Genomic DNA, 13,518 nt, shown 5'->3' with positions numbered 1-13,518 from the left:
TATAATTACATACACATATATGTACGCTTAGATTAATTACAAATATTACATTTGCATGGCTGGCCATTCCATGAGAGGATATGATTTTTGAAAACATTAAAATTTGAGATTTTCCTGATGTGCTCGGGAAGTTCATTCCAAAGCACAGCAGCAGAATATCTGAAAGATCTTTTGCCATAAGACGTTGTTCTGACCCTAGGAATATGAAGGAGGTTTGAATATCTAAAATTGTATCTGTTAGTTTTCAAAATGACCATATCAGATAGACAAGGAGGAGCAATTTTGTATAAAATTTTTAACGTTTCCAAAGCAATTGTTCTCATTCGTCTTATTTGTAGGGAGGGGACTTTGGCCTTTGAAAGTAATTGGTCGTAGGATTTTTTGTCATCTTCATAAATAAAACGCAGTGCTCCATCACCACCACCACCAGTGCTACTACTTCCACTACTACAAATACATTACTCACTCTACTGCTGCTACTACTACTACAACTACTACTACTACGACTACTACTACTACTAATACTACTACTACTAATTCTACTACTACTACTACTACTACTACTACTACTACTACTACTACTACTACTACTACTACAACTACTACTACTACTACGACTACTACTACTACTACTAATACTACTACTACTACTACTACTACTACTACTACTACTACAACTACTACTACTAATCCTACTCCTCTACTACACCATAACAAGCATTCAAACCTTGAGCATTTGTATAGTACAATATCCACTGGTCATGCTCAAAGCGCTTTACAATGGGTCTCTAGACAACAGCAACACATCACATGTAGGGCGAGACACTGATTGTTAGGCGATATTACATTTTGTGTCGGACAGAGACAACACTGTTAATAGCCAGATGCTCATTTAACACCTGAATACGGTGAGAGAATATGAAGAAAGAGCCTTACACAATGACGCAAGTATGCCCAGCACAGAGCGGGACTCAACACTGGACCTTATGATCCGAAGGCCACATATCCGAACACTACCCCTACTACTACTACTCCTACCACTTCTACTACTACTCATACTAACTACTACTACTACTACTACTACTACTACTACTACTACTACTACTACTACTACTACTACTACTACCGATACCACAACTAGTACTAGTTTTGTTGTTTTTTTTTTTTATTACAAAGGTTTAGTTTCCCCCGACCTTTAAAGACCATGGACGCAACAAAGATTGAAAGGCAAAGCTTCATCCATGCAAGCCATTCTGGTTCAAGTCACATTCTGTAGGTACTATGACTCAGAAATCCTGCCTCACATAAAGCAACAAATGAAATACTGTAAGAAGTATATTGATTAATGCGTGAACCGGATGGTTGACAATGATTGGCTATTGCTGTTTTCTATTTTTTGTTTTGTTTGTTAGTTTGTTGTTTCTTCTTTTTTTTTGGGGGGGGGGGGGGGGGGAGGGGGGGGTAATTTTTTTTTGTTTCGTTTAATTTTGTTTCTTTTTCTTTTTTTTTTTTTTAATGTGGTGAGGCTCTGTCCACTTATACCTCAGGTGTGGATGAGGAGTTATGTAGTTATTGATAGCTCTTATCATAAGGGTGTCAGCACAATAGGGCTTTGTGATGTCAGTAATCGCCTGTCGTTAGATACCAAGGTGTACTCATCTACACCTGAATTAGAGAGGTGAATATGTATTTTAAGAGCCCCACTCAAGAGCATGGCGCCGAAGCCAAACGTTTACGACCAATGTCACCCATCAAGTATGACACCGATTACACCGCTAGACTTTGTTACAAATCCACACACCCAACTGCTTGGTCTCAGACGTCACATATTGAACGTTATTTCAACTCAATACTTTGAGGTTTTTTTGTTTGTTTGTTGGGGGTTTTTTTTTTTGTTTTTTTTTTAAAGCTATATGACGTCACCTCCTGACAGAACACTCAAATGTTTTCATATCATTGTACCTAAAAAGTAACAGTACATAACAAAAACAGAGAGACGATTAGATTCACAAGGGAAAAAAATAATCTCCAAAAACTGTAACTATACATTTGATTGTTTCCCTCCCACCTATTTGTTTTTGTTTTTAAGGGTTTTACGGCGCTTGCAATATATCGCAGTCATATCAGCGCCAGTAAAAAGGAAGAAAATGGGATAGTAAAAAGTTCTAGAATTACAATTAAATCACTAAGAAAGGGTAAGCTAAAGAAGAATTGGTTCAAATAGAGAACAGTTGTAGATTCCAAGAGCACACTGTCGAAGTACTTAGTTTGAGATCACCTAAAAGTCTCATCCAGACACAAGCACAGGTCCCCACTAAGAGGGATACACTCAAATGTTTACAAATTATATACAATATGTAAACAAAACATAATACAGTGCATAACAGAGAGAGGATTTACAAGACGAAAAAATTTCATCTACCAAAACTCAAATATTTGACTGTTTCCCTCACAGCTAGGGTATCCGGCCAGGGCCAGGACAAAAACAAGCAATCTCATTCCAAGACAAAGACAGAAAGCATGTTGGAAAACAGATATAGGGGGATAGAAGACACAGAAACAGAAAGTGCCTCCTCTCTCCCCCCCCCCCCCCCCCCCCCGACAAAGGCACAAGACCTTCGCCAATAGGGATAAGTCTAGACTTTTACTTTGTTTTAAAAAGTTTTACGGCGCTTGCGATACATTTAGGTCATTCAGAGCCAGTAAAAAGTAGAAAATGAAAAAACACCCAAGAAAAAGTAAGACAGGGGAATTGTTCAAATAGGGAATAGTTGTAGATTCCAAGAGAATACCATCAATTTATTTAGTTTGAGATCACCCAAAAGTCTCATCTAGACACCAGCACAGGATCTCACGAAGAGGAACTCACTCAAATGTTTACAGAATACTTAACTAACATTACATAACAGAGAGATGATTTACAATTAATAAAAGATCACCTCCTAAAACTATAACTATACATTTGACTGTTTCCCTCCCACTCCCAGTCAAGGACTCCAGCCAAGGCTGGGACAAACTAAGTAATCCCATTCCAAGACAAAGACAGAAAGCAAATCGGAAAACAGATATAAGGGGATAGAAGACACAACGCGATCTCCTGCTAAGCATGGTTTGAGATTCGACCCCTGAATGTCCCTGGAAATTGATTTTAGACTAACGATTATAAACAAGGAATACAGAGAGATTAGAAAGCAGTTCCATATTTGCCATAATAATCAACCAATTGATTGTGGGCAATCAAAGTCAAAGGAAGAAGAAGAAAGAAGAAGAAGAAGATTACCTAAATGTTTCACCCAGACACCAGCACAAGATCCCACTAACAAATCATATGTTTAAATTAAAAAAAAAAAATAACAGTTCATAACAGAGAGATGATTTACAAGGGAAACAATCTTCAAATGTTTCCCTCCCAGCCAAGGACCCCGGGTCAGGACAAAACACAGTAATCTCATTCAAAGAAAAAGACAGAAAGCAATTGGAAAACAGATACAGGGAGTTAGAAGACACAGCAAGAACCTCCCTGCCCACTATGGGAGGTCGGAAACCCCACCCTATGGGAGATCAAAGGACCCCACTCAGAAGTCTAGACGTACTTACAAGTATAAGTGCCATTCCATTCCATGTTTAAATATAATATGAATGAAGGGTGATAATTTTTTTTTAAATCCACAAATTAAACAAAAAAAATTGAAAAAAAGAAGATTACACTGACTGTATACCTTCGTGCAATCTCAACTCAAGTATAGCCCAATAAAAAACAACTGGTTTCAGTTTGTTTTTAAGGGTTTTACGGCGCTTGCAACACATTAAGGTCCAATCAGCACCAGTAAAAAGGAAGAAAATGGGATAGTAAAAAGTTCTAGTTTTACAATTAAAGTAATCACCCAAGAAAAGGTAAAACAAAGGGGACTTGGTTCAAATAGGAAATAGATGGTGGTTTCGGTATCATCCCAGAAAAATTATTCAAGGCCACATCATGTATAAAATAGATATAAGGACCAATTTCGAACGCTAACCCAAGAAGCAGATATTTCACAACCATAATAGTAATAGTAGATTCCATCGCTTAAACTCTTTCCATTTTAATCAAACAGCCATAATTTAATAACAAGGAACAATTGGTTGAATATAATCAAGCAATCCTGAAGCTACAAATGTAATTGTAATTCAGTTTTATTCCATTATAAAATGACACAAATCGGTGCACACAAACAAACAAAAAAAAAAAGAAAAAGTAAAAAAAAAAAGAAAGAAACAAATCTCACAACATCCGCTCTTCCAAAAATAGCAATGTTCTCTCACTCATTCAGGTTAAACTCTAGCAAATCCACCACATTAATTCTTTAAGTAAAATAAATGCTTAACATGAGGTCACTGAATAAGAAAACAATTTTGAGCTATTAAAAAAGCGATAGTTACAATAAGAGAGGGTATGATCAATTTATCAACTACTAGTAGGTTCAACTAAAACATAAAAATATGATCATACTTTCAAATGATTTGCGTTTAGCAAATGCGACACACACAACAGGTCAAATGGCACTATAAACGTCAAACGTTTTTATTTATAATTTATAGAGAAAGAGAGATAAAAGGATAATGCTAGAATTGTCAGAGAATTTAAATCCAACCATCAAGAAAAGAAAAAAAATCACAAGATAAATGGGACTGGTTCGAAATCAATCAGAATTGGATCGATGTCCAAGCAGTTTATCATTGAAGCTAATGAAGACTCCATCTACCCAGAGAGGATCCACCACTCCCCCCATTCTTTGAGGAATTCCACCAACCATTTTGCGTGTATTAAGAAGGTCACAATTTTTTAAAAGTAAAATCATTCACCACATATCAAACAAGAGTTCCACTCATTTAACAACAATATATTATACTCTTTGGTCCCTGAATCACCATGTTTTAACATAAAAACTGATTCCACTCCACAATCACAACACAATCTCAATCATAATATATCTCACAAGGGTTGCAATGACAAAATGTCCTTTACAACATGGTGAATGATCCCGGTCACGATTCATAATGATTTATTTATTAATGTAACCTGAAATACAATTTTAAATTTAAATCCAAAATTCTTTTTTTTTTTTTTTCTTTATTTCAGCATAAAAAATTGAATACAAATTGAATGAAACGGTGTCATATTGATTGTTTTGTTTTTAAGGGTTGTATGGCTCATGCAACACATTTCCAAGAGCACACTATCGGTGTATTTAGTTTGAGATCACCTAAATGTCTCGTCCTGACACAAGCACAGATCTCTAATAAGAGGAACACACTCAAATGTTTACAAATCATATGTAAAACAAAAATAATACAGTTCATAACAGAGATGATTTACAAGACAAAAAATACCATCTCCCAACACTCTAACTATACATTCGGCTGTTTCCCTCTCATCCAGGGTATCCGGCCATGGCCAGGACAAAACCAAGTAATCTCATTCCAAAACAAAGACAGAAAGCATTTTGGATAACAGATATAGGGGGATATAAGACAAAGTTAGTGCCTTCCTGCCTACTATGGGGGCCAGGAATCAACCCATGAAATGGTACCATAAATAAATAATATAAAAAGAGAAAAACATAGAAGTGGTGAATTTCGAGCCTGCCATGAGAAATCAACACTACTTGTCTTACAAATTAAAAAAAAAACATAGAAAGAGAAGAAAAGACAAATGCACTTGGTAAACTAAGATATAAATTAGCTAAATGTTATCTCTATTTGTCAGCACTGGCTCGCACCTTACAAGAGGCTATTTCAATTGTCCCTGATTTTTTTTTTTTTCCGAAATGACTATTTGGGAAACATTGCTTAAATAATTCTAAGACATTGCTTTGGATATTTGAGCTATGGGAAATTTTCAACCATTGAGTGAGCAGCTTTGGTCTGTTTATTTTTCTGGGTAAAGCCATCACTATGTCCCATTTTTTTTATTTTTTAAAATTATTTACTTATTTTGTTTTGTCTTTTTATCGCTAAATCAGTTCACAATACATTCATCTCTACATGATCATGTTATGATCATAAATACATACATACATACATGACATACAAAATTTATCTTTAAAAATCAATTCATGGTTTTGCATTATTGGTATTTGTTACATCAATAACTTTCAAATGAGTCATATATTGCTGCTTGGTACTAAGGCTTACAAAACATACCAGCATTTTCGTTGAAAGAAATAGTTAATCAGCCCTTCCATCCAGACATAGCAGTTTTATCAAAAAAGAAACATGAGACAATTTCACTGAAGATGCCTGGCAATGCAAATAATAATGTGACACACAACAATTGCTTCCTTTATTTTTTCCCATCAATGTACAAAGTATACAAAACCGAGCAATATGAATGTATAGACAGCAAAAATATATACAAAAAAATTCAGACATAGACTATAATTATTATAGATATCCACAACCACCAATCAACCCACCCACACACAAAAATAAAAACCCATATACACACACAGACACACACACACAACAATTTTCCTATGAAGTAATAATGGATTTGTTTTTGTTTTTGTTTTTGTTTTTAAGGGTTTTACGGCGCTTGCAACACATTAAGGTCATATCAGTGCCAGTAAAAAGGAAGAAAATGGGGTAGTAAAAAGTTCTAGAATTACAATTAAAGCACAAAAGAAAAGGTAAGACAAAGGGGAATTGGTTGAAATAGGGAACAGATGTAGATTCCAAAAGCACACCATCAAAGTACTTAGTTTGAGATCACCTAAAAGTCTCATCCAGACACAAGCACAGGTCCCAACTAAGAGGAATACACTCAAATGTTTACCAATCATATAATAAACTAAACATAAAACAATGCATAACAGAGAGATGATTTACAAGGAAAAAAATATCATCTCCCAAAACTTTAACTAGACATTCGACTGTTTCCCTCCCAGCCAAGGAACTCCGGCGCAAGGGTCAGGACAAAACTAAGTAATCTCATTCCAAGACAATGACAGGAAACAATTGGAAAACGGGTATGGGGGGATAGAAGACACAGCATGTACCTCCCTGCCCACTATGGGAGGTCAGGATCCCCACCCAGGAGTAATAATGGAGTATAAAAAGAAGTATTAAAGTAAAAAGATATACAAACCTAATCAATCATATAAATCAAGTTTCAAAAGAAAGTTATAGTAATCCTATGATTCAACAAGCTTGGATCAGACAGGAAATCAGATTAAACTTGGAAAATAAAACTGGCAAAACTCACCCCTTTTTACTATATATTATCAATTAGAACATCTTAAATGATCGTACCAGGCTTGGTGCTCAACTTGATTAACTTTCAAAACATTGAACAAAACATTTTTTTTTTTTTGCATAATATGTAAATAGTCTCAATCTGTTACACTTCGCATATTAAAATATGTCATTTGTAATCAAAGTGTATATTAATTAACATGAAATCAATCATCAATAAATTCAAATCTCAAATATATATAAAAAGACGCATACCATTGTATCACTGAATGTTCATATTTGACAAAATAATTTCAAACAATTTGATTCCTAAGAAAACACAAAGTTTCCTTCCATGATTCATCTCAACAAAAATATACAAATTGACATCTTTAAAGTTAAAGCCGCTTGCTCCAATATGTACTCACTAAAAAATATCAAAGACAACCCTGTTACCTTTCAAACTTTTGCATCACAAAAGGGGGTGCATTTACAACTTATGGAGCAACTGGAATGACAACGAGTCATGGTGCTGGCAAAGTGATTATACTAGAGATGAAGCCTTTTACAACGTTCATAGCTTTTATGCATACAATCACCTCCTCCACTTACATACACACATACTGATACACAAATACAGATGTCATATTCACTGCCACAGACATTCATATGATAATGGATTTTTTAAAAAATTATTTCTGGCATATCGATCCCATTTCATTAAAATAAATGTACACAGGTTCTTAATTTAACTTCTCCATAACAAGAACAACCAGCTTTGACAATCATAAAGTATGTCGTAGTTATTTCTAAATATCTTGATACTATCAACTTTTGTTTGTTTTTGTTTGGTCTTTGAACATAATAATTTGTTACATAAAAAGTAAAATCAAATGAAGAAACTTTTAAAAATATAATTTCAGTTTGAAATTCAATTCAAGTGAAGAAAATAGGTTTTAGTTAATCAGAACTTCAACAAATGTTAACACATCAAATGTCACAATAACTTACTATCTATATATCAATATCATCAAACTCAAAATTTCTAGACTAATCTGCCTTCTGGGACTTTTGTTTTCTTGCCTTAGCCATATTGGCTTCTTTCCTTGCTCGCCTTTTCTTGTCTTTTTCTTTGTGTTGAATATCTTGAGCCAGTTTCCATGCCAAGATGGCACTAACAAGGAACAAGGGGGACAGAATGAGCAGCACATAGTAGATGAATTGCCAGGGGTTGCTTGCAGCAAATTTCAACACAGTGACCATGAGTTCATTCAAATCATAGCCCAGAACGACAACCATTTTGAAAAGGTTTTGATACCTGTGAAAAAAAGTTTAATATGTCATTGATCACTTTTTCTTGTATTTGAAGGAATTGTTTTAGCTTGAGATATCAATTAGTCAGTTAACTGCCATACTCTGGAAAAACATGTATTTGAAAATTTGGCCAGGAAACTCGTACTTCAAATATCAATCAATTTAAATAACCCTAGCGAGGTCCCAGGTTTCAGAAATTTTTCCAAGATGAGGATCCTTTAAATCAATTGATATTTGAAGTACGAGTTTTAAGGTCAAATTGTTAAATACGTCTTTCCTGAGTACGACAGCTAACTGGCTAAGTATTTAAATGGTGGTTTAAACTGAAACTTTACACCTCTTTACACTGGAAAAAAAAAAAAATAACACACAAAATAAAACAAATCAAATACTCTTAATTTTTGTCTGGGAGGTGTGTGTGTTAAACGACTATTGCGATCCATATGATCTTTTTTCCAAAAAAATAATAAAAATAAAAAAGAGGAGGAGGAAATTATTTTTCAGTCAATATTGTACATTCATAATCAATACACTGTTACTTGGAACTCCTAGACGCTCAGTTTGTTTTGCGATCTTGGCACAAACGAAACCGATATGTCTTGATTTGTGACCTAGATGTCTCGTTTTGTGACCTAGATGAATCCACTTGTGTGTGCAAGCCATGCGGGTAAGTACAGCAAGAGATTGCCAGTCAGAGAAAAAGAAAAAAAGAAACAGCGTAGCCGCATTTGAAGAAAAAGAGAAAAAAAAACCCCAACAACTTAACCTTTCAAAGGCGAATTTCAATCTTACTTGGACCTAAAGGAAAATCTTCCTGTTTTCATCAAAAGACAAGCAAAAATGTAATTTTTTAAACTTGAGCTTTTATATAGCGTAATATCCACTAATTGTGCTCAAAGCACTTTTTATCAATATTCTTACTGCTCTTATGATGGAAATGTTTTTTTCTGCATTAAAATATAATATAAATGGAAACTATTATTTGAAAACAAAAAATCATTGTCACTGGCAAAGGTATAAAACTGCACTAGACTCGCACTGTCCTGCATCCCCAAAAAGATTATAGATAATCGAAGCAGAGTTGGGATACTCTGACTACTCTCTTGGTGGAAACGCTGTATGTATTCTCCATTAACAATAAGAAAGATAAAAGGAAACTATTAACTGGAGAAAAAAAATTCAGCATTACTGTTAAGGGGTTAAAAACACCTGCAAGCATCTGTGACATGCACTACATCATCAGGCGACCCATCTCCCTTTCATCTTCCTCCATGCCTCCTCCCCCTATCCCTCCAATCTCACAGCAGTGGTAATGGTGATGGCGGCCGCAGGCGGCAGTGGCAGTGGAGGAGGAGGAGGAGGAAGTGGTGGTGGTGGAGGAGGAGGTAAACAGATGCTTCTCAAACTTATAAATCTAACATGGGAGACAGGAATAGTACCAAGGGGATGGAAAAATACTATTATAATTCCAATCTTAAAGAAAGATAAACCACCCGACGAAACGAAAAGTTACCGACCAATATCTCTCACCTCATGTGTTGGAAAGTCCTTGAGAGAATGGTAAATAACCGATTATAGTGGTGGCTGGAGACATGTGGCCTACTAAATAAATATCAGGCAGGCTTTAGGATAGGGCAAAGAACAGAAGATCAATTGTTTAGATTAAGTCAAAAAATAATTGATGGCTTTCAAGATGGAAAACATACAGTCACGGTTTTTGTTGATCTCCTATGACAAAGTATGGAGGAAAGGGTTGTTATAAAAAATGATGGACTACGGAATTGATGGAAATCTCTACTTCTGGATTAAACAATTTCTCAGTAACAGAACAATCCAAACAAAAATTAATAACGGACTGTCAAACACAGAAGTATTAGAGGAAGGTCTCACACAAGGATCCTGCCTCAGCTGTACTCTCTTTCTTATTTTTATAAACGATCTACCAGAAGTATTACAGACAGAAAAGGCCCTATATGTGGTATACTACGAAGCACCTACTAATAGCCTCCAATAGAATAAATGAAGATTTAGAAAGCTTAAACACCTTCTGTGATAAAAGGAAGTTAAAAGTAAATTGCAATAAAACAGTCTACTCTATATTTACTAAGAGCCATCCTGTTTCCAAGAAAGAAATAACACTCTCCATCCAAGGCCATCGACTCGCGAAAGAAGAAAACCCCACATATTTGGGCATACAGTTAGGCAGACAACTATCTCTGAACAAACACACTCAGAATGTAAAAATCAAAGCCACAAAGAGACTCCAGTTACTAAAACGACTAGCCAGTACTACTTGGGGAGCAGACAAAAACTCGCTTCGACAACTCTATTTAGGCTATGTGCGTTCAGTCATGGACTACAATTTAGCCTTCCAAAATGTAGGTAGTAAAAACACACATAAAACCTTGGACAGAGAACAAAACCAAGCCCTTCGCTTCATCTCCGGTGCCCTAAGATCGACACCCACAGCAGCATGTGAAATACATACTAATGTGGAACCACTTGGACATCGCAGAGAATCAGCAGTGCTTGAAATGGTTAAAAGATACAAACGAAAAGAGGAAAACCAGCCAAACAGAATTTTGGCAGAGAAATGGAAACCAAGAACAAGATTAAAACAAAAATCCCTGCTACACATTACTAACAACTTGAATGAAAGACACAGACTCCCAGAAAACAGAGAAAAATCTATTTTAATCAGTCAAAAACCTCCATACGCCGAACTAAAACTTCCAAAAATAAAGACTAACCTCATAGAAGAAACAACAAGAAATAAAAACAAATCACAAACATTAGCAATGAAGACAATACAAGAATACCCAGACAACTGGATACATGTTTACACAGATGGATCAGCCCACAAAGGAACTAAAAATGCTGGGTATGGGTTTGTAGTAGAATACCCAGATAAAACCTGTGATAAAATCCACAATTCTTGCGGAAGCTCCTGCTCAAACTACGAGGCAGAGACAGTTGCAATAGAAGCCTCACTGCGACACCTCTATTCTGTTTTCCAGCTAAACCCTTCAAAACTTAAAAACACTGTCATCTTCACAGACTCCAAATCGGTTCTCCAGGCTCTAGATTTAGATAACTCAACCTTCAATAGTTTAAGATCTTAACTAGATGAATTCCTTACAGCACACAGAGTAGACTTATCTCTCCAGTGGATACCGGGACATTCAAATATACCAGGAAATGACAATGCAGACAGACTGGCCAGACTCGGATCAACACTTTTACAACCATCAATTCCAGTATCCTTAGACACAGCGAAACAAATAATCAAAACAAATAAGAGAGAAGAATGGATGAACAGTTGGACAATGAGCACCACGGGTAGATGTATGTTTTCCCATGTGACCACTCCTGTAAAGACCGATTGCCTAAATAAGCTCAGAAGACACCAGCAAAGCATCATCTTTCAACTAAGAACACAACACATACCGCTCAACAACCATTTAAGTAAGCAAAATTACAAAAGACACATCCCCTTCCTGCCCCCTATGTCAACACCCCAATGAAACAGTAACACCCCACTTGCTTGAATGTCAACCTCTTGAAGACCTGAGATGCACATTCCTCCCACCAAATCCAAGCATCAGTAACACACTTTATAGTCACCTGGAACAACTACAAAAGACGTCTAACTTCTACGTCATGGCACAAGACCGAAGGGTTAGAGCTCAGGTGGTCGCTGGTTCGGATAAGTAAGTAAGTAAGTGAAAGAGGAGGAGGGGGAGGGGGGAGGAGGAGGGAGATGGGGATAAAAGGCCCTTTTACTTTTTATTCAATCAACTTGTCTGCTATTGAACCAGTCATCTCTTAAAATGTACAAAGTACAAGTCAAGAAGTAACACTTTTTTTTTTCCTGCTCCAACGAAAATATATCTTCTGTTGACAGTGACAGTGACATTTCTTATTGTTTGTAGCAGTAGCAGACGACAAATTTCTCAAAACGGTCATGTGACAACGTAAAACACAAGAAGTCTGGTAAAGCTAATTGTCGGTACTTCTGTAAACAACAAAATTTCGTATTGTGGGTCGACTCACAATCACAACGGGTCAGCAGATATGGTCGGTGCCGGTATTTTTTAAGGAACAAAAGTTCTGAAAAATCATGTTTTTAGAAAGTTGAAAGATGCTGGTTTTCGAAACAGAGGTAGGTTTTAAAAAAACATCTTTCTTTAACGTGAAGGCATGCTCAAGGCGAAGTGGCATTTAGAAGGCTCGCCTCTCTACTAAAATACTAAAAGTAAAAGTAAAAGTGCAAAAACTTAACTCCAGCAGTCAGTCCCCACTTAATTTCATTACTCTACTTACCCTCAACAGAGGAATTGAGTTCTAAATGAATGATTGTATGCGTGTTATTCTTTGAAAATGCTCTTTTTAAAGGATTCTCAAAACTTGTTGGAATCTTGCACTGTTGAGAAATCGGTGATGGTATGAAGTATGAATATGAATGTAGGAAGAAGAAGAAGCACCGAGAGGAGGCTGTCGATTTTGTTTTGATCACAGGGTTGCCAGATTATTTTTCAACAAAATGCCAGGGGAAGACTCAAAAAATGCCAAAACACTCAAAAAAATGCCAAAGTCTGTTGACTCCCACCCCCACTAAGAAAACTACTCACTTTTGAAAGACAATTTACTATCATATCCTGGTGGCTTGCGTGTTTTCTTTTCTTTTTTTTATTTTTTTATTTTTTTTTTTTTTTGAATTATACTAAATTTCCTGTTGGGGTAATTTTTTACCTACTGACTACTAAGTGGAGTGCTAAACCACTACACCACGGTTGGATTTTAAGAATGAAAAAGAAATACATTAACATGAAAGGTAAATACGTAAACAGTTAAATAATTATTGACAATTAAGAAAACTTACTGTTTCGTGTTTCTTATGATGTTTTTTGTTTAATCTGGTTCAAGTGCAGAGTCCAAAGAAGTTATAGAGAAAATTCCAAATAAAAAAAATGCCAAATGAAAATGCCAAAT

General features: G+C 35.8%; 1 protein-coding gene across 1 annotated transcript; it reads right to left on the bottom strand.

The window, feature by feature from the left end:
• Positions 1 to 5,972: 5,972 nt before the first annotated feature.
• LOC144962716 (small integral membrane protein 15-like) lies at positions 5,973 to 13,042 on the bottom strand. The gene is made up of 2 exons (XM_078895905.1): positions 12,850 to 13,042; positions 5,973 to 8,530 (listed from the first exon to the last, which is right to left on the bottom strand). The coding sequence occupies exon 2, from the start codon at positions 8,509 to 8,511 to the stop codon at positions 8,263 to 8,265; it is 249 nt and encodes an 82-aa protein (XP_078752031.1). The 5' UTR covers positions 8,512 to 8,530; positions 12,850 to 13,042; the 3' UTR covers positions 5,973 to 8,262.
• Positions 13,043 to 13,518: the final 476 nt, after the last annotated feature.

Source organism: Berghia stephanieae, chromosome 1 (genome assembly GCF_034508935.2).
Source record: "Berghia stephanieae isolate SIO BIC M18660-M18661 chromosome 1, UCSD_Bste_1.3, whole genome shotgun sequence".
In the NCBI taxonomy this organism is placed as follows: Eukaryota; Metazoa; Mollusca; class Gastropoda; order Nudibranchia; family Aeolidiidae; genus Berghia; species Berghia stephanieae.
This window is presented reverse-complemented; position numbering and strand designations above follow the sequence as displayed.